Genomic DNA, 22,987 nt, shown 5'->3' with positions numbered 1-22,987 from the left:
GTACACCTTTGTTTTGGGACGAGGTTGGAGAGCATCAGGTTGAGGGTCCTCAGATGATTCAGCAGATGATTGATGCAATAGAGTTGATCCGATGCAGGATTAAGGCAGCCCAGGATCGACAGGCTAGCTATGCAAACACTCACCGCAGGCCACTTCATTTTGAGGTAGGGGAGTATGTTTTCTTGCGTGTGTCACCTTTCCGGAAGGTGATGAGATTTGGTCGCAAGGGTAAACTGACACCTAGATTTATTGGTCCTTTCAAGATTCTCGAGAAGGTTGGGGATGTGGCTTATCGTCTGGCCTCGCCACCCGATCTTTCGGAGATCCACGATGTGTTCCACGTGTCCTTGTAGAGGCAGTATATGGCGAACGAGTCGCATATTTTGCATCCGACCGAGATAAAGGTAGATCGGGATCTATCGTATATGGAGAAACCCCTGCGGATTCTTGACAGGAAGGACAAGGTACTTTGTAAAAGTGTATACCGTTGGTGATGGTACAGTGGCAACGCAAAGGAACAGAGGAAGCTACTTGGGAGTTGGATAGCCAGATGTTAGCCGAGCACCCCGAGTTTTTTTGAGATTTTGTTTTTCATTATATCAAGTTGTACTTGTTCAGTTTTAATAAGATTATTTGGTTGACTATTCCTATTTTCCTCTAAGACTTAAATTTCGAGGACGAAATTTCTTAAGTGGAGAGAATGTAGTGACCCGCAATTAATCAAGGTAATTAACGTAATTAATTACTAAAATGTACCTAAATAGTCCAAGGTAGATCGGACGGTCCGAAGAGGAGTTCGGAGGTTCTGAAGTGGATCGGAAGCTCCAAAGTCAGGATCGGAAGCTCCGATCAAAATCGGAAGCTCCGTCGGCAAGATCAGAAGCTCCAATCGGACTCAAGGCACACATCATCGCTTATGTCAGCAAGGTGACATCATGGCTGACGTAATATAGGATGATCGGAAGCTTCGAAGGGGCGATCGAAAGTTCCGATCATGATCGGATGTTCCGAATTGGGTTCGGAGGTTCCTAACGTCGCCTATAAATATAGGGTTCGAGATGCTCATTTCTCACACCAATTCCCTCTCTTCTCTCTGATTCCCAAACCTTCTAACTCAGATCTAGGGAGATCTAGGCGTCCTATCGGTAATCCGGAAGTGGCTTAGTGATTTAGACGTCGTCGCGGAGCTATGGCCTAGTTTTGAGGCTATCGACAGCAAAAGGCTAACGACGGACGCAGGTATAGCTTTGGAATCCTAAAAATATTTAGGAGTATGCTTTAGATTAGTTAAGGCTTTTAGAGCTTTATTGTTGATGAATGGATATTTTCATTGTAGTAGCAGTAGACTGGACTAGTAGACTTGGAGTATAGGCTAGTGGAGCTAGGTTTGTCCAGTAGTGTTAGAGGTACGTAAGCACTGACCGAGATAGCCGGCATGATATATTTGGATGTATGTTGAATGAGTATATGCTATATGCTTTATCATGTTTTAGCATGTTTTACCATCTTAGCACATACATGATTTTACGTGTGACTGCATCCGGAGAGATGCGAGTCATTGACAGTCTCCATAGGGAACAATGATCTCATTTTGGACTCGAGTCAGGTATGACAGTTTCCACATGAGGCTTGTATCCTGTTTTGGATTCGGGTCGGGATGGGGTTGGCTCAGCTCTGATATAAAATATACGAATACCCCGCGGAGTCGCTCTCTAGCCGGTACTGTATATTCTCGGCGCCATGAGCAAGTGTTTTTCATGTGAGTTTTAAATCATCTGTGTGCGCATATTTGTATTTATATCATTGCTTCGTATTGAGAGTTCTAGCTCACGCCCCTGTGTTTAGGTATGCGTTGTGTATTTTATGGCGGGGCAGGTTTGAGGCTGGACGGTCCAGGCGGCTCTCAGCAGGATTGAGCTTGAGAGAGTGTGAAGTTGTAGAGGGTAGGGATTTATTTACCCTGAACCTTTGATTTGGTTGTATAACAGTACTTATACACTTGTGATATCGTCGGTTGTATTCTGCCGGTTGGATTTTTTGTATTTTATTATCCGCACTTTACGCTTTAAGCTTTTATTGCATGCTCTTTTACTGTAACTCTGATTAGGTAGTGGATCCGGGTTGGGTCACTACAGCAATTAACGATTAATAAATAATTAATCATGTATTTAAAATAATACTCAAACCAAGTAAAAAAAAATTTAAAATATTGCACCTCGCTCGATCGGTAAAATTCTACCGATCGAGCGGGCAAGGGATCTCATCCCTCGGGTCTGAGCAAATCTTGGCCTCGCTCGATCGGTCAAATCTTACCGATCAAGCGAGCAAGTAAATTTAAGTTTCTGCTCAGCAATAACAGGCCTCGCTCGATCGATGAAATCCTACCGATCGAGCGGTCTCTCTACATAAAAAATCTGCAGAAATGTTTTGTGCTGTCAAAACTTGGATCAAAGCATAAATACTCAACAAACATGGATTCTACACATGCTATAAAATCTTGAAATATGCATACATATAACGACTCAAGTATAAATTCATGCCTTTATTACATCAAACGAAGAACATAAGGAGCATAAAACAACAAGCTACACAAAGTCTCAAAAGTGTGCTTTAAGTTTCTAATTGTCTACTAAGTTTGATACATTCAAAGGCCTAGTCCTTCAGCTACAACCCGAGTCCTCACTTGCTCAATCTCTCTCCCGAGCTATCAATGTCGTCGTTGACTAGCTCCTGCCCCCTCTGTTGCCATGCACACATACAAAACAAAGCAACAGCCGGATAAACTTCGGTGAGAAATTATTCCCAGTATAATCGACGTATAAATGCGTTAAATAAATCATATCAACTATAATCATAAACGACTCAAAAATAGAATAAATAACGCATATCTCGATTAAGAATTGATTCATATATCATCGTTGCCATCAAGATTCGTATCCGATCTTGACATGGATATCCATCTATCGTAGTCGTCTTAGACTAGAAAATAAGATTGCCTAAGATCTTGGCATAGAATCAATTCGTATCATCACCGTATCATAATCATATCAACTCAAACTCAAATATCCACTACCTGAGATGGATCAAAAACATCAAAATCAAATCAAAAGATAAGCAAGTATGTGATTTTGGTGTGACAACTCAAGAAACGTCATTCTTGAGTTTCAAATCCCTGACTCGTGATGTCGTCATTATACCTTCATATTTCTTCTATTTTAAACGCTTCAAATCTGAAACATAGCATCAAAACATTCATATCAATCTTTATTCTAGTCATTCATTTCAAATTTAGTTCAAAATCTATTCAAAATCAGCAATAGAACTTCAATCAAATTCATTTCAAACATCACTTCATCTTCTTCGGTTCGAATTCGGCGTCTTGAGTCGTTATCCTTCAAAACTAGTCTGAAACTGAGAAATAAAATTTCTATATCGTCAATAACATCTAGACAAATATCTGATCTCAGTTATAGGCTATCAAAACGGCTTCAAAACATTAATCGACGGCATAGCGACTGAAAATCGGTAACCGACAAAATATCGAAACCAATTCTAACTTCAATTCAATTCATACGTAACTTCAATTCAGTTCATATCAATCCTGAGCCATCAAAAACCATCGAATTCATAATCTATACAATTGAATACATGCTGTAATTCATATTTAGTACAATCGCTATAGGTTCTTCGATCCGTTTTCGATATCGAAATGTAAATACGTTGAATAACGTAAACATAACATCAATTCCTGATATCTATCAATTTCAATCTTCAAAACTTGCCGAAGTAATTCAAAACTTACATCAAGTCGAATTACTCATTGTAAGGATTCCAGAACTCTTTTCGAAATCAAAATCGAACGATCGGATCAAAAGTTACGGCGATTAAAAGAATCGAAATTCAAAGAAATTGAAAATGTCTCGGCTCTCTGCTTCAGATTTTCTGATTCTTCATTGTTAAACACGTATACATCTGCTTACTTAAATTAGAAATCGGATATGTATTGTAGTATTTGCAATTTAATCCCTAAAACTTCCTCAATTGCAATTCAGTCCTCAGCCTTCTTTTTAATTCAATTTCAATCCAAAATAATTTAAGAATATTAGATTTAAATTGAAACTCTAAATATTACCAAATTAAATATACTTGGATTAGAATTAAATAAATTTGGATTAATTAAATAATCCTGGCCTTTTTCACTTTAGCCCTTCAAACTTCGATATTTGCAAATCAGTCCCTGATCGGGTTGAATCCTAAAAATTAATCTTCTTTAATTCCCGAAACATGGAATTAAATCTTAAATTCCATAAAAATTCAATTTGAATATTTATTCTTTTAATTTAAGAATTCTCGGAATTTAATTCTCAAAATCCGTAAATTCTCAAATTAAATATTTTCGGCTCGGAAATTAAATCTATAATTTCTTTCGCTTCTCAAATCAATATTAGCCCATAATATGGAATTTAATTCTCAAATCTCATAATTAATAATTTAATATTTCTGGGTCTTACAATTTCTCCCTTTTAATAAATGATTTCGTCCTCGAAATCACATTCAATCGAAATATTAAGTCTGATGAACTGAATGATTATCTGAAGTGATTCTCACTTCAATCATCCAACTCTGATCTTCGTATCTCATCTCTTCATCTCTTATCTGATTATTTCTTCGAATTTGCTTCTATTCTTTTGTATTCGATATCTATTCATTGGTATTTTAATTAATTGAACAGAATTCTCTTTGAGTTGTTTCTTTCTTCAATCAAATATCTGTCGAATAATCGACTTAACTCAGAATCTTTTCAATATCTATCTCATCGGATTAAAGTACATAAGAAGAATCTACTGATACTTACTTCTCTTATTCACATGGAACAATTCGGATCCATTGTATCGAGCTGAAAAGAATAAATCTTTCAATCAAATCATCAATTCTGTCGGACATCTCATTCAATGAATTTCAGCTTTTTGTGTTGACTTGTTTCTTTCTCTATATTATTCCATGCTCTACATAGAACATATATCAAGTCAACATTGTCATTCTGTTCATCACTTCAAAATCAGTATTCTCATTCATATTCTGAATCTGTAAAAACAACTCTGCTCTTTCTTAATTTTGAATTGAATGATGTTTCAAGAATAACTCTTTCGCTTAACGAATCAGTTTCAGCTTCAAAAGTTATATCTATCATTCAATTACTTACTCTGATTCTTCTTCATTGTTCTCGCTTCATACAGATTCATATTTATCATCTTTGTGTTCCTCAATCAAATTTGATCTGATGTCGGCAAATCATGTCTGATCTAATGTCGTATACTTCGATAGTATCATTTCAACACAAAGAAATCTGATTTCTTCTCATCACATCCTCACAGCACCACTTCAATATCAATTCGATAGCTGCTATAGGAATTATAATTATCAAGTGGCAATACATCAATTCAATTAATACCGAATCAGGTATTAAAGTTCTGAGAATATTCTCAAAAATTTTGGATAATCAAGTCAGATAATCCATCAATCGGATAATGGTATAATGCAATCACATATAACCAATACCCAGAACATCAATCAATCGATGCCACATCTATCGAATAAATCTAAAGTCTTAATCATGACAATAGATTTTAATCATTCCTGTAATTTCATCATATCTTTATCTTCTTAACAGTTATCTGTTCATATCTGTACCACATCTTATACAGCGTATTCTGAAAATCTGATTAGTCTGTTCAGACTATCTATTAATCAGAAAATAATAGGTTGTATTCACAGATTTTAAAATATTCAGAGTTGTTTATAATCGGTATCATGTCAGATATAGTTCATTCTCAAAATTCGATTCATCTGCTCTGACTATTATTCAATTCAAGAATAACATCTTGTACTTTCACATCCAAAAAGTACTCAGAGCCTTCTGATCGTCTGTATTACAATTCACTAGTAAACCTAATGTCTCAATTTGAAACAATAATTCTTGGCTTACTGTGACATCTCGCACAATTCTGATCACGGATCAGTGATTTATTCGTACAGACAGATCATCTTATTCAGTAACTTCAATCAATCTGATCATAACTACCACATGTTTACCTCATCTATACTGCTTCATCATGGTAGTTTCGCAAAATATTCTTTCAAATCATAATATCGTTTCAATTTTTGGAGTTTCTAAACTATCACTGAACTCATCTGGTCAACGATTTTCAACTTCATCAGAAACTCTCTATACGTTTAACTTCGAAAACGTACTAATTCTGTTACATCTGTTTTCTTTATCTTCTGATAAAACAATTATTGAACGAATATTGAATTCATTGTTGTGCAATTCTTCAAATTCTGATATCTCTTTTCGAAAATATCAGGCACAATCAGATAATCAGTCACAAACGAATTCATCTATTCTGATCTGAGGCTTCAATTCATATCTCAATCTGGAATTCTTTAATGAATTCTCATCGTTTCAATTTACTTTCTATGGTTTTTTAATCTTCTGAATAGTTCTGGCTCATTTCCAACGGAGATTCATCCTGATTGTTATGCATTCGTCTGAATACTCGAACAAGAATACACAAAAATCTGAAATCAATTTATCGAATGCCTATTTCATTCCTCATTTCTATCTCCAAAATACTGACAATTCATGTCATTTAACTCAAACTCTGGATCATATTCAAATTCTTCTATCAGTTACGAGCCAACCATCTTAAAATATGCTGAAATATCCATCAAAGGATTAATAATTCTCAAAATCAAAAGAAATAAATCAAGATTGAGAAAATCATTCAATCAAGGTCATCCAAAATCAAATCTTCTGGATAACAAACTCTACAAAGTGAAAACAACTCACTTGCATCACCCAACTCAGAATGAGCGAATGAACACAGGCTCTAAACGAAAGCAATCTGCCATGAGAGCCAATCAATATTCAATCATTTCAAGAATCATATTTCCAATTGATGTAATCGATTCAGCATAAGCAAAGAAAAGACTCAACTGTAACTGATTTTCATATCATCGTCTATCTTATAAACCTCAAAAGCAGCATTCAATTCATCAATTCATCAAGTGGCTATAAAATTCCAGTTCACAACTTAAACTAAAGTCGAAATCTTATTGGAATATATTTGTCATCTCTATTTATCGGCATATCTATCAATGCTGATTTAGATCTTGAACATATCTAGTGCCTTAAATATACTTATTTCGGAATATTTCTATAATCAAACATCATATATAAAACCGAAATCAAATAATCTTACTTCTAGATCCCATATCATATCATCTTATTCATATGCACATTATGTTCTGGTTGATCTAATTCAATCATTTCATATCATCAATTTTCTAAAAATCTGTAATAGGTTATTGCATCATCATCTATCATGCAACCTAACAGATATCTCAAATACGAACACAATCATATTCAGTTTCATTTTTTTGAAGCAAAATCATGTTCAGTCTCATTTCATCAATTCAGTAGTTCCATTCTTCAGTTCAATTCACAAAATCTCTTTTCTGATACAGAGGTGTACATATAATAAGTTTTCAGCCATCATATATCTATTGCACTTATAACATAAACAGATTAAAACAAAATAACTCTGTTACCTGCAATTTCATTCTCAGGTGAAATTTCATTCTGATCCTCAGTATACTTCTGGAACCGTTCTTCATTCAAATCATCTCAGATTCTGATTTGCTTCGAATATAGTCTTGCACATTGGCTTGAAATGTCTTTACACTGCTTGTTCGGATAACTCCCTCTACAATGAGTGTAGTAATCTCTGACATACTCTGCATTCAGACCCAAACACATCTGTATCGGTCTACTAGAGTTAAAGAACCACTTTCATATCGTTCACTTCATATCTATTTTGGAAGGAAAAATTGGAGCCAGTTGTGATTATCTCATACACTGTGGCATATCTACAATTTCATTCCTTCTGCTTCATCATTCAATTTCAGTTTTCTTCGCTCTGTCTACGTCTTTTATAAAATGTTTCAGTTGTCAACATTTATTCAGACATAATCTTAGAATTCAAGCCATGAATTAAATACTCAATCTTGAGCTTCTTCATCATCTATAATTCATAGAATCTTAGTAGTAGGCTTGAAAATCTAGGAATATATTCTTCAGTCTGAAAATTGCTCTAATTCTGATTGGTATATTCTGTTTTCTGGCTATTCTTCTTTCTTGGCATATCATGCCTTCTCATCCTTTCTATTTGCTGTGGCAAAGAACCGTTAATCAAAATTTGTTCTGAGCACTTACCAACAAATAAATATACCTCAATTCTGTCAGAATTTCTTCATCAAAATCTATCAGCTGGTTGCTAGGTCTTGAAGTTGGTAGACATTCAATCTGATACGTCATTCATCTGTATCTTTAGGTATCTGAACGACTGATCAAGTTCTTCAGGCCAACTTACCTACAATAACATCTATTCATTCGCTGATATTCTGTTATGTTCAATCAGAGATACTTCTTTCAGCTGAGCAATAATGTTCTGTTCAGTCTGACCATACCATTCTGTTCAGTCAGGCCATACTATTCTGTCAGTCAGGGGTGCTTACATCACCCAAAGAACATTGTTCTATTAAATTATGGGTGCTTACATCACTCGGGAAAAATCTTATAACAACATCGATAAGAAATTCGAAAATTTACAAATCAGTAAATCGGGTAGTTTTACTTCAAGAGTAAATCATGTTCACATGAAATTCTTCAAATTGTCGAATCATCAAATCAAGTAATGCACAATCATGCAATACTATAAATTCATGTGACTCAATCTACCCCGCTCAGCTTCTATCTCAGTCCAAGAAACTTACGCTCTGATACCACCTGTTGTGGGGACCTCGGGTTGCTAATCTCATCTTAGGACAATTAATGATTAATAAACAATTAATCATGTATTTAAAATAATACTTAAACCAAATAAAAAAAAATTAAAAATATTGCACCTCGCTCGATCGGTAAAATCCTACCGATCGAGCGGGCAAGGGATATCATCCCTCGGGTCTGAGCAAATCTTGGCCTCGCTCGATCGGACAAATCTTATCAATCGAGCGAGCAAGAAAATTTAAGTTTCTGCTCAGCAATAACAGGTCTTGCTCGATCGGTGAAATCCTACCGATCGAGCGGCCTCTCTGCACAGAAAATCTGTAGAAATATTTTGTGCTGTCAAAACTTGGATCAAAGCATCAATCCTCAACAAACATGGATTCTACACATGCTATAAAATCTGGAAATATGCATACATGCATATAACGACTCAAGTATAAATTCATGCCTTTATGCATCAAACGAAGAACATAAGGAGCATAAAACCACAAGCTACACAAAGTCTCAAAAGTGTGCTTCAATTTTCTAATTGTCTACTAAGTTTGATACATTCAAAGGCCTAGTCCTTCAGCTACAACCCAAGTCCTCACTTGCTCAATCTCTCTCCCGAGCTATCAATGTCGTCGTTGACTAGCTCTTGCCCTCTCTGTTGCCATCCAGACATACAAAACAAAGCAACAACCGGCTAAACTCCGGTGAGAAAACATTTCCAGTATAATCGACATATAAATGTGTTAAATAAATAATATCAACTCTAATCGTAAACGACTCAAAAATAGAGTAAATAACGCATATATCGATTAAGAATTGATTCATATATCATCGTTTCCATCAAGATTCGTATCCGGTCTTGACATGGATATCCATCTATCGTAGTCGTCTCAGACTAGAAAATAAGATCGCCTCAGATCTTGGCATAGAATCAATTCGTATCATCACCGTATCATAATCATATCAACTCAAACTCAAAAATCCACTACCTGCGATGGATCAACAACATCAAAATCAAATCAAAAGATAAACAAGTATGTGATTTTGGCGGGACAACTCAAGAAACGTCATTCTTGAGTTTCAAATACTTAACTCGTGATGTCGTCATTATACCTTCGTATTTCTTCTGTTTTGAACGCTTCAAATCTAAAACATAGCATCAAAACATTCATATCAATCTTCATTCTAGTCATTCATTTCAAATTTAGTCCAAAATCTATTCAAAATCAGTAATAGAACTTCAATCAAATTCATTTCAAACCTCACTTCATCTTCTTCGGTTCGAATTCGGCGTCTTGAGTCGTTACCCTTCAAAACTAGTCTGAAACTGAGAAATAAAATTTATATATCGTCAATAAAATCTAGACGAATATCAGAAACTTTCTAAATTGCAATTTAATCCTCGGCCTTCTTTTTAATTCAATTTTAATCCAAAATAATTTAAGAATATTAGAATTTAAATCGAAACTCTAATTATTTCCAAATTAAATATACTTGGATTAGAATTAAATAAATTTGGATTAATTAAATAATCTTGGCCTTTTGCACTCTAGCCCTTCAAACTTTGGTATTTGCAAATCTGTCCCTGATCGGTTTGAATCCTCAAAATTAATCTTCTTTAATTCCCGAAACATGGAATTAAATCTTAAATTCCATACATATTCAATTTGAATATTTATTCTTTTAATTTAAGAATTCTCAGAATTTAATTCTCAAAATCCATAATTCTCAAATTAAATATTTTCGGCTCGGAAATTACATCTATAATTTCTTTCGCTTCTCAAATCAATATTAGCCCATAATATGGAATTTAATTCTCAAATCTCATAAATAATAATTTAATATTTCTGGGCCTTACAACTTGACTCTAACTCGCTTCAAGGATGAATAAAGACAAAGAAATTGACCACAAGTTATTTTGCTTCCCTCTTCTTTTTTTTTTTTGTAGCCTTTTTTTTTTTTAATTTTTGATTTTTCTCTTTTATTTTTGAATTTATAACTTGTAGCACAAGACACGAGACTTGGATAACAAGTTTGAAAGAATGACACAGAAATTTGATATAAGATAGACGAAGAACGAAGAACGAAGGATGAAGAACGACGAACACGAAGAAAACGAAGAACAGATGAAGATAAGATACTTACTTGATTCAAAATCTTAGCTCTGATACCAAATGATATGAACCTTGATGTGTAAGATTAGAAAACATGATTACAATTTGAATCGCACCCTCTAATCAATAAACAAAATATCCAAAGTTTTGCCCAATCTTTGAAACAAGTACATTTGATAGGATTTTGGATTTTCATCTTTAATCGACGGTACGATTAACAACAGAAATCATGACAATTAAAACCAAAGAAAACCTTCAGATAACTTGTATCTGACAATCTTTGGTGAGAAACAATCAACAAACGCTTCCAAGTAATTAAACCGGAAAAAGTTTGATTTGAAAAGCAAAGCAAAGCTTTGAACAAAATTCTTGAGAGATTTTCAATAATTTGTGTATAAACTGAATCTGAATTATTATTAATGAAATAAACAAAAGTATTTATTGTTTACAATCAAAAATAAAAGATAATGCAAAATATAGCCTAAAGATATCAAAGATATCATCTAGAAAGTTTCCTAGTATAATTAAAACTCTCAAAAATAAAAAAATAACATCAAAATATCAAAAATCCTGAACACACACAAAACATGCTGAGTGTGTGTAAATTTTTGGAAAAACTCGCTCGCTCGAGCGGAGGTGCATGCTCGCTCGAGCGAGGAAGTCTCTGCCTCGCACTTGCCTCTCCGATCGCTCGAGCGGATGTGGATGCTCGCTCGAGCGAGAAACACTCTGCCCGAAAACTTTCAATGCGCTCGCTCGAGCGAGACTTGGTAGCGCTCGAGCGAGACCTCTTCTGCCTCAATGTTATTTTCTTCACTGTTTTTGACTCCCAACACTTCAAGAACGCATAGGCAACTTTCAAATTGATCTTCAAGTGCTTCAACTCCATCTTGATAATTTAACATCAACATTTGAAGTGCCTTCTTGAATTTATTAGCTCGACTCCTCGTGATTGGTCCGCATGGCAACTCCAATGGATCTCGAACTCCCCTTGCCACTCGATCCACATGTGAGCTATCTATGATCGCATCACTCAAGCAAGGGAAGGCTGCTCCTTTTGTTCCTCCCACTGTTCGTCACTGATAAGTGCATTTTGTGCACTTAATTTGAATATGGTTTTACTTGACTTTTGGAATTTATTGGTAGATATTGCGTGAAATTGTCGTTGTTTTTGTGTTTGTAGAAAGTTATGGACTTTGATGTGTTCAAGTGGAAATAAGCTTTCAAGATGGAAGTTTACAAGGAAATTCAAGAGTTGGAAAAGAGAAAAAAAAAGGCTGAGTTCGAGCTGGAGGGGCGCCCGCCCTATCCTTAGGCGCGCCCGCGCTGTTACTGAAGAGTTCAAGAAGAAAAGTCGAGCTGAGAGCGTGCCCGCGCTGACCCTAGGCGCGCCTGCGCCGTTGAAGAATGTTTAAAAGTGTGTTTTGCGAATTGAGAGCGCGCCCGCGCCGTCGTCTGTTTGGAATATTAAAATCCGATTGTTTATGGAAGCTTTGGGGATATTTTTGGTATTATTTTGGACGATTGTTAGGTCATATTTAAGGGATTTTTCGGAGTCATAGGAAGGATCTATCAGCCACCAATACACACAATATTCGAGAGAGCATTTCTGTGAGTTTTTGGAGTTGAAAAACTGAAGATTGCTTGGAACGAAGATGAAGACTTTTCGACCGAACACGGAAGAAAGACTACGGCTTTGTTTCTTTTTTTTATTTTCTTTTGATTGTTGAATTATGTTTGAGATATTAAACATGATGTGGTTTTTATTGAATTCGAGCATGAACTAAAATTTTCTAGTCTAGAGGTTGACGTAGCTTAGTTGAGACATATTCATGAATCTTTGATTTTAATAAATTGAATTTCTATAGATTAATTGTGTTTCTAGAATTGAATGTCTTCTTAATTTATTGGCCATAAATTGAGTTGTTATATTTACTTAGAATCATTGCTCGGGAGAGGGGATTTTGAGTAGGATCTATAGGAACTACACTGTTAATTGTTTATATAGCTCGGAAGAGTATATAGCTTTAATAGAACCTTTAAGAAACATCATTTTACACATATCACTACATCTAAATTTTTAATAGGGATATTAAAATCGAATTGTAGTTGATACACTCTATTTGTTGCTCGGGAGAGGAGAATAGAATAATCTAAGTGTTCTTGGTTATTAATCAAAGGGAATTCATAAAATAGATTAATTAGGATTGAATATTGTCGAGATCAAGTGAAATCAAAAACCTCTGGACTATTTTTCTCTGATTGATAATTCCTCGAAATTTTTGTGTGTGTGATCTTGATAATTTCTATTTATTTATTTTATTTATTCTCCAAAATTCTCAAAGTTTGATTTTCTAGATAAAATTAAGACTATTTTAATTAAAAGTATTGAATATTTTTATTTTACTCCCTGTGGGATCGACACTCTCTCTTTCATTATACTAAAACTTGACACTCGTACTGTGACACCCGGAGCCAAAAAGTCCTAGGGCGGTACATGGTCCGCAATATGGGTGGTTAATACCTGAAAGATGGAAACCCCACCAAAGAATGGGCGACGGGTGACATGAATGAACCGATCCCGTGCCGGAATGAGAGGGGATTCTGAGACAGTGTAGGTATGGGACTACATAGTTGAGGAGGGCTTAAAAGATTTCATATGTACTGCTCATATCAAGAAGGTGCATCTTCTTTTCGGAAGCTCATCACTTAAAAACTCCAAAGTTAAGCGTGCTTGACTTGGGGCAATTATAGGATGGGTGACCCCCTGGGAAGTTTCTCAGGGTGCGTGTGAGTGAGGATATAAGCACGCTGAAAAGACTCGTCTTGATACAGTGGGTCGTTACAAATGGTATCAAAGCCTGGCCTCTCCCAGTACGGTGTGGTTCGGGGACGAACCAAGCGGAAGCTGGTGGGCATGTGACACCCGGAGCCAAAAAGTCCTAGGGCGGTACATGGTCCGCAATATGGGTGGTTAATACCTGAAAGATGGAAACCCCACCAAAGAATGGGCGACGGGTGACATGAATGAACCGATCCCGTGCCGGAATGAGAGGGGATTCTGAGACAGTGTAGGTATGGGACTACATAGTTGAGGAGGGCTTAAAAGATTTCATATGTACTGCTCATATCAAGAAGGTGCATCTTCTTTTCGGAAGCTCATCACTTAAGAACTCCAAAGTTAAGCGTGCTTGACTTGGGGCAATTATAGGATGGGTGACCCCCTGGGAAGTTTCTCAGGGTGCGTGTGAGTGAGGACATAAGCACGCTGAAAAGACTCGTCTTGATACAGTGGGTCGTTACACGTACGCTTGAGAGGAAATTTCACAACAGTCACTCTGATGATGAACCTGATGCTTAGATGTTAGAGGAATTTGCTACAGGGAAAACACATCTTGAGGAGTTCTCCTCCTCTGCATCCTTTGATGATGAATCCTCTAATAAGAGTGATGAAATTGGAGATGAAGAAGACTCTGATGATGTTTCCAACTTTGCTGATGATAAAGAACCGCTTGAGGAAGAAGTTATTTCTGCTGTTGAAGCTGGTGTTGCTGTTGATGTTGCCAACACCACAGGCAACACTGTTGATGAGGACTATGACACCGATGCTTCTTATTCTCTCGGTTTTTTATTTTGGTGAAGATGCGGCAGTCTGACCCCTTTACATTCACAGAGGACTGCTGGATAAGAGAAATATTGATGTGAGCTCCTACAGTAGGTATAATATATTGTTGATTTTCTTAAGCTCCGGAAACTTTACTCTATTGTAGTTGCTGTGGTGCCCTACTGTAAGAAGGCTATTCTGGAATTCTATGCAAATCTCACTGCCTCGGTTGGAGATCCGAAATCTGCCAAGTATGGGCTTGTTTATCTTCGAGGAAGATTGTTCGAGTTTACTCCGGCAGTGATCAATGCTCTGTACTCCACACCAGATGTTGAAGATTTAGTTCATCCCGATATCAATGTGGATATCAGTTTTGACTGGTGGATTGGCTACACAGTTTTCCGATCACTTCTCTACAGCAAAGCTCACCTCATTATACTCTGTTTTGCACAACATTACTGTTAGGAATTGGACACCCTCAACCAATTCAAATGTGATCTCCAGACCTCAAGCGTTTATACTACATGTTATAGGCACAGAGGGGCTTTAATTTTGGAAAGCTGGTATTACTGACAGTGCTCTAGTTTGCTGATGGAGGACTGAAGTCTACCAAGCTGATTATTGGAATCACAGGGATTCATCCGGAATATCACTGAAGAATTATCTGAGATCCCTGATGATATGAAGATAGCAGCAGCCTTACTCAAAGGAAACAAAATAATTGATCTTCCCTAGACTGGTGTTGCCAAAACGGGTGACAACACTGAATAAACTGTGCCTACTTTTTCTTCTCCGGAATTTTCTATGACTACTCTCCAGCTGCTGATGACTCGTGCTAAGAAAAAGATTGCTCAAGAACAGGAAGATATTGCCTTCTACAGCACGTTGTTGGCTAACTGTAGGCGTCAACTAGACATTTCTGGCCAAAAAAGGGGAGATAGTGGTGCACAAACAGCTGAAGCTGGTCAATCTGGGACAAAAAATATGATGAGGATGAAGCTGTTGATCAAGAAGGATTTGATAGTGATCAGTTTTAGTTTTTATGTTTCTTCTCTCATTTTTGTTTAGCTTCGCTTTTAATGATTAATATATCTGTTTTTGTTTTGCTCTAGTTATGTGCATTAATTGTTCTACTATGCCCTAACTAGATTAACATCTTCTACCCCACTTATGGTCTGATATATGAATAATAGAATTCCTAAGTGGTAAGGTTCATGTTATCCGTGGTGTTGCCAACACGAGGGACAACACCTTCAGGGAGAGACTTACAATTCAGAAGGAAAAGTATTTTAAATTTAGGGGGAGTTTATGATTATTCTTGCTTGTTCTAAGTTTTGTCCAAAAGCAAAAAGAAGAAGATTGAAAGGAATTTTTATTCTTTTAAATTCTCGGCCTTGTGAATATCGCATATTATTTGATTTTGATTTCTAGACAAGTTATTAGATTTGGTAAATATTACTTAATAATTTCGAAATCTATGAGAAATATATTTACCATGTTCATATATATCTTGATAAGGAAATTTATAGATATATTCTTACATGATATTATCAAGATATGATTTGATATGATTAATCGAGTTTTATTCCTACTTACAGTTGTTTCCTTATATTTTGTAGAACTCTATTTATGGAAATCAATAAGCTTTGGATTCAAATTTATTTAAAGAGGATTTCCACGCATAAGTTATGTGAGCTTCAGACGTCAACTTCCAGAGCTTCTCCTGAAGAATTGCAGACACGAAGTTGAAGGTTTCTGAAGACGATTTTGCAATCATCGTTATTGCATGTCCCCCTGTTGCCTTTGGTGTTGAAGACATCAGAGCTATATAATACTTCTTAGTGCAGTGTTGTTCGAAGATCTTTTTTGTCTCTTCAAATTTAGGCTACGAGAGATCCATCTATTTGTTTTACTCTAATGCAAGTTTGATTTCTCAACTTATTATGAAATTTAGGATTTATTGACTTTTCGTAAAATCACTAGTATTGGTTTGTAAAACTGATATTCTATTTTCTAGTGATATTAAGCCCTAAGGCACCCGCACGAGTTTTTATACTCGTGCAAAATTATTTAATTGTGTTATTTATTTACGCTTTAATTTTCGCTGCATTGTGTTCTCTCTGATGTTGTAACACCAAGTACAATATTGATTGTTTTATATATTAACAAACTGCGGACACCGCTTCTTTCAAAGTTTCAATATGTATTCATGAAATAGATTAAACAACTCCGTTTTTTTATATTAAACTTCGATAACATTAAAATTAGCCTCAAGGCAAAGAAGGAAAAAAAAATAAAAAAGGATAAGAAAGAAAAAAAAAACATTATTCTTGCTCGCTATCTTGATTCCAACTCCTGATAGCTTGCAACACAGCTTGTTTTACCACCTGCCCATCTATGCTTTCATCAAATTGCCCTTCAGCCTGCTGTCAATTTGATACTGATTAATGAATTCAAATTCTCCCAACAGGATACACATATTATTTCATTCGTTACTACCAATAAATATATATATATATATATATATATATATATATATATATATATATATGATTTAGGTCTTTATTTTGAAAAAAACATTGTGATGATAAATTTATGATATATATATACTAGCCTTTTTTGTTGAATAATGAATAATAAACCAAATTAGGATAAATGTGATATTTAATAAAATGACGAACCATGACACTAAAAAGTCTCAAGTTTAAAAAGATAGTGAATCTATATCTATATATATTTATATGGACTAAAACAAAAAACTATTGGCTACCCATCAATTGACAATTTGTACATGGTACCCGTGGAAATTGTGTTTTGGTTTGTTGGTGATATATTATATATATATATTCCTTTAATTTATTTAATCCATTAGATTTGAGGTAGAAAGAGTACTTGATGATCAGTTAATTGGGTACATTTAAAATGCACAAGTACATATTGCATATAATGGTGTTAAATCAATGATATATAATATTTGTGTGGTCAATTAAAAAAAAAATTTTAAAAAAAAAAGCATAATTAAGAGATCATTATGGATGACGGGGATTAATAATAAGGAAATATATATATAGTAATTCACCTGGCTGATGGCTTCAAGACTAAAATTTTGGGCACAAGAAACAGTGGCATGGAGGACTTGAAGCCCCAACTCCTCAAACGCTTGTAGCACAGCCACCAGCAAACCTGGACAAGTTTTCTCCGATAACACCTTTATTCGGAACCCTTTTTCTAGGGTTTCTACTTTCACCTGCATAAACATTTTATTTTATTTTATTATTATAAAACCAATATTATCCATCGACTTATTTTTGGAGCGTAAATGTCATACTGAAGGCGAGGATTTCTTGTGGTGGTTTGAACTACTTTGTAAAACAGCCACCTCCTCATTAAGTTCTTCTACCCTTTCCTTCAACCTTTTTATGTATTTGGATGTATCTGCCACCATTGATATTGCTGTGTTCACCTGCAAATTAAAACAATCCAATATTATTATATATATATTTTTAAGATATATATAGCTGGTACCACACCAATTTTTCGGAAAGAACGGGAAGAAATTAAAGGGTTTAATATATATATATAATATAATTGATCGAGAGTCATGAAGAATACGTATACATCATGAACGTACGTGTGTCGGTCGCAGCTGGTTAAACTGAAATGAGTTGTTTCGCTCCGGCCTGGAATTCATGATTTTAGTCTTCTCCGATCCTTCTTCAAAGTGATAAGGGGATATATTTAAGGCTTTTATATTTTTATATATATGTAGAAAGAAAAATCATGAGCTCTCAAATATATATATATATATATATTCATCTTCAAATATTAATTAATATTAATTATATCTGTCTGTTTGGACTGCATGACCACCACAAAATTTATCATTCGAGATTTTTGACGTCTGATAATGACAATTCTGCCCTCCCAATAATATATATTTATTATATATATATATATATATATTGCATTGATGAAAAATATACTATCATATGGTTGTGATCTAATTAATTTATTATTATTATTATTCAATATTTACCAGCAGCTAGCTAGCTAATTAAAATGGATATGCTAGTGGATTTCATTATGATCACTATTAATATTGGATTTTACAAGCTGTTATTTGAGTATTATGTTTTTTTAAAGCTTGCTTATAAGTTTTAGGAAACCATTTAATTATTCATCCATGTCCTATATAACTTAACTTCTAATAAACATGCATGTCATTCATGTAACATTTTTCATGAATGCATGAGTTTAAAAAAAAGCAAAATTAAAAATGCTAATTAGTATAAGGAAATTAAAGTAGGGAAATTTGGTAAATATATCAACAAATATATGAAAAAAATTTGATTTATGTATTAATGTACTGTACTGTTTTATATATATGTGTGTGTATGGCTAGAGGCGGGGGAAGATAAATATTATGTGACAAAGCGGAAGATAAAGAGGAGCTAGCTTTATCTAGAGAGAGATCACGAATCCCCCGTGAGATGTGTTTGGAGCTATTGGACACTTCTATATATGCAACAAATATGTCATAAGCAAGAACATCATTCCAAATATCATATTCAATCAAAAACCATATTTCATTTCTTTCATCTCCGATCGTGGGATTATATATATATATATATATATATATATATATATATATATATATTAATTTTAACGTTCGTATGATTTTGTTGGGCACATGCACATTGTTTACTGAAAATTCATTTATGCAATTTAATATAAAACGATATAACCCTTTTTTTTTTTTGGTCCTCTCAAAGGATCCATGTATGTTATAATTTAGAAAATGTTGACATATCATATATAAGATATTCTGAAGGTCGTGGGAGAATTCTGAAATCCAGGCGAAAATTCAATGCAATAGCTGTAAATTAGAAAAAAACCTATAAACTTTCATTTTCAGTGCTGGTTCTGCATAAATAACATCGCGTTCGTGGTACAAATTAAAAAACTATTTTCTGAACAGGTTCATGGTCCCCGGCCATTTCTATTAATCATCATGCATGATGTATATATATTATATAGATACATTTGTTTGTTTATTCACTTTCTGATGAACTAAAAGTTACATACGTACGTTAATAAAATAAAAATCCGAATTGATATGTAAATGTAATGATCTATGTATGTATTTAATAGTATGTAAATCGCGACAAATTAAGCTAACACATGAAGACGATGGAGTAGCAAAAAATTAAGCGACAGAATCATGGAAAAGACTTGAATATTGAAAGAATATTTGATAGTATTTGCATGATAATTGAGAAGGAAATTGTCACGTTTGGTGAGAGACAAAGTAGCAAGTACCCACTTACTCACATGTATGCATTAATCATCAGAACAAAACAATCCACCACATTTCCAGCTCCAAACTCGTGTCTCTCTCTTCCCCTCAATTTACATCCCATTTTCATCTTTATTCATAGCTACCTCTCCACGCACCAATTAATATCTATCTTTTTTTAATTTCATTAATTATACTTACATGAAGTTCATTAATCCTAATTCCTAACTAGTATATATAGAAAATACCACATGCTAACTAGTATTTATCAATTAATTATTCATCCGGCCTATACATAGTTTCCTAATTAAAACTTTTAATTTTGGGTGTACGTACCGTAAATTGAACCAAGAATTCATATTAAAGGCTTGTACTATTTCAGGAAAGTGTATCTCGTGACTTTGTGTGTGTCACACGATATATATATATATATATATATATTTCTGTATATTCTGAATAATTATATATAATACGTACCTTATTTATTTGATTCATGAAAAGTAAAGAATAATATTTTAATGGAGCGAGGTGTGGTTATGTACGAGTCGCGTGATGGATAGGTAGCAAAAGTCCAGAAATCGAAAGAACCAAACTGGAAGAAAAGTTGTATTGTTGCCACGAAAAATTAGGGGGGATTTATTTGTACCTGCGAATGTTGTTGTATAAATGGACGGCTGAGATGATTGTTGGCAGATCATGACGTTGCTTCCCCCAATAAAATGGGGAAGTTCTATGATCTACCGGGTGAATTCACCCGATGGATCTGGGCTGTTCATGGGGTCGGACCCCATGAATAGGAACTCGGGCCCCATATAATTATATGGGGTCCGAGCTGTTTGGACGTTAGATGATGCATCGGGTGAAATTCACCCGATGCAGCATAGAATAAGCCAATAAAATGGGAATGCTTGCTTGGTAAAAATAAATATATTAAAGGGAATTATCAATCATTATTATTAGTCACTGTTGTGAGCCTTTAAATTCCAAAAAAAATAAATAAATAAAAAATTCTCATACCAAGAATAGTTAAATAACTTATTTTAAAAAAAAGTTAAATAACACGCATATAAATAATAAATTTAGAGTAATTCACAAATTATCTGCATTTCTAAAAACACAAAAATTTCAAATTTATAATTTTTATTATAAGGCTCGGTTTGGTACGATGTATTATTAATCTCGATATATAACTTATATTATCCAATTTCGCGTTGTTCTCGACATATTATTTATCCATCTATTAATTATTTATTTTAAATCAATCAAATCATTAATTTTTTTATCTTACTATATTACTGATAGTCTAATTGTTATTAGACCAATAGCTATTAACATAAGTGCTGAGGCCATGACCCAACAACTCAAAGATTGGGCTTTAAAAGGGCTTATAACAGGAGAGGATATGGCCCAAGGACAGTAGGATAAAGAGCCCAAAAAGATTATCGAGAGAAAAGGGAAAGAAACAATGGAAGGCACCGCACCAGAAGGATCGAGAAGGAGGAACAAACCCGTGTGGATGAAGGATTAAGTCATGTGAGAGGAATAAACGTTTTGTGCACCCCTTTTGCTGTTAATTTTCTGTTAGGAATTTTGTTTTGCTTTATGAAGTCATGTTGATAGTATAAAAAAGAGGAGAAGATTTGTAAGAATAATCAGAAATTTTATCAATACAAATATTTTCAAAGAGTTTGGCACAGACTCGAAGTGTGCGTGAGTGTGTTAATATCAACTACCCCTTATAAATAATATTCATATTTTATTTATTGTTAAAATTAAATGACCAAATGGTAATTTATATTTTCATATAAAATTTAATCAATCAAATCAAATAAAATATAATATATCAATCAAATCAAAAACTATATTCACTAGCATTTCTTATTTATTTTTGTATTACATTACATTACTTATCTATATATTATTTATCATATGATTCAAACCAAACAAAGATAGTAATGATGGTCGATAAATTTCTTTTTTGTTGATTTGAGGTGTTTTTTTTTTAGTATTCAATTAATTGGTCATTTTTTCATCGAATCATAACCATTTTTCTCATATTTCACGTTTAATCATGTTTTTCAAAACATTGATCTTGAGATTAGAGCCGTCAAATGGGCCAACTCATGGCGGGGCGGGCCGACCCACCATCCTAGCGGGCTGGAAATCCTCAACCCAACCCAACCCAAGGTGGGTTGCAGGTTAGGCGGGCCGGCCCGCGGGTTTGCTCACGATAAATAAAAATAAATAAAAAATATTATAATTAATTATAAATATCATTTCATAAATAAATATTAATAGAAACATATTAATAAAAATTTTAATTATTGATTTCATGTGTGTAAATTTTATATAAAGTACCTAATACAAAAAAAATTCACAACTTTTATTAAAAAATACATATATCACAATAAAAATAAAAATAAATTATTAATTCTCCAGGCCCGCGGGCCAACCCGCGCGGGTCGCGGGCCTAGGCGGGTTGGCCCATCTAGGCCCACCTTTTGTTGGGTTGAAAAAATTTCAACTCAACCCACTTAAATTGTGTGGCGGGCCTAACCCAAATTGACGGCTCAACTTGAGATGCACACAATGAATTTTCTATAAAATGGTGACTTTTGGCTTCACCTCAAGGTTAAGGTTGGTGATGCCTGCATATGGTTCTGGGTTATTAATTAATCATTAGGAAAATGATTTTTTTTGGTTTATTAAAATTCGTTAAATTTCGAGTTTTAGTCTATTAATTAATCATTTGAAAAATACATAAAATAATTAATTTAAGGGTTAATTGTCAATCACTCCCTAAACCACTTTATAACTTATTTATAAATCCCTACATAAATAAAACTTACTTTCAACTCCCTGAAGAGAGAAAGTTTTGTATCTAAATACCAATTTTACCATTATCTCTTAAAAAAAAAAGAGAATGGATAATAAAAACAAAACTAATCCAAATAGTATATATATAAAAATTCAAATTAAAATCAAAGAACATAAACTATATCATATACATGTTTATGTTGATACAGGAGCAAGTATGTGTTTAGGAAGCAAGCATATACTTCCAAATCATTATTGAAAGAAATATGATAAATGATTAAAAGTTCGAATAGGAGATGGATCAATAATCATGCTTA

The 22,987-nt window shown here is 34.3% G+C and overlaps 1 protein-coding gene across 2 annotated transcripts; it reads right to left on the bottom strand.

The window, feature by feature from the left end:
- Positions 1-16,736: 16,736 nt before the first annotated feature.
- Positions 16,737-18,321, bottom strand: LOC140893619 (transcription factor bHLH93-like). 2 transcript variants are annotated; one of them, XM_073302703.1, is made up of 4 exons: positions 18,189-18,321; positions 17,886-18,020; positions 17,637-17,804; positions 16,737-16,983 (listed from the first exon to the last, which is right to left on the bottom strand). In XM_073302703.1, exons 1-4 carry the CDS (start codon positions 18,246-18,248, stop codon positions 16,882-16,884), a joined length of 465 nt encoding a protein of 154 aa, XP_073158804.1. In that variant the 5' UTR covers positions 18,249-18,321; the 3' UTR covers positions 16,737-16,881. The 2 variants fall into 2 exon arrangements, with proteins under 2 accessions (XP_073158804.1, XP_073158805.1); XM_073302704.1 differs by having other exon boundaries at positions 16,739-16,980.
- Positions 18,322-22,987: the final 4,666 nt, after the last annotated feature.

Source organism: Henckelia pumila, chromosome 3 (genome assembly GCF_033568475.1).
Source record: "Henckelia pumila isolate YLH828 chromosome 3, ASM3356847v2, whole genome shotgun sequence".
Lineage (NCBI taxonomy): Eukaryota > Viridiplantae > Streptophyta > Magnoliopsida > Lamiales > Gesneriaceae > Henckelia > Henckelia pumila.
Note: the sequence above shows the minus strand (reverse complement) of the source record. Positions and strands in the feature narration are given on the sequence as shown.

What these genes read in the sequence shown, in the direction of transcription:
- LOC140893619 (XM_073302703.1), bottom strand. Translation starts at nt 18,248, where the DNA reads ATGAATTCCAGGCCGGAGCGAAACAACTCATTTCAGTTTAACCAGCTG. An exon ending in ACCAGCTGCGACCGACACAC is followed by an intron (nt 18,021 to 18,188) that starts GTACGTTCATGA and finishes TTTAATTTGCAG; the next exon opens with GTGAACACAGCAATATCAAT. An exon ending in ACAAGAAATCCTCGCCTTCA is followed by an intron (nt 17,805 to 17,885) that starts GTATGACATTTA and finishes ATGTTTATGCAG; the next exon opens with GTGAAAGTAGAAACCCTAGA.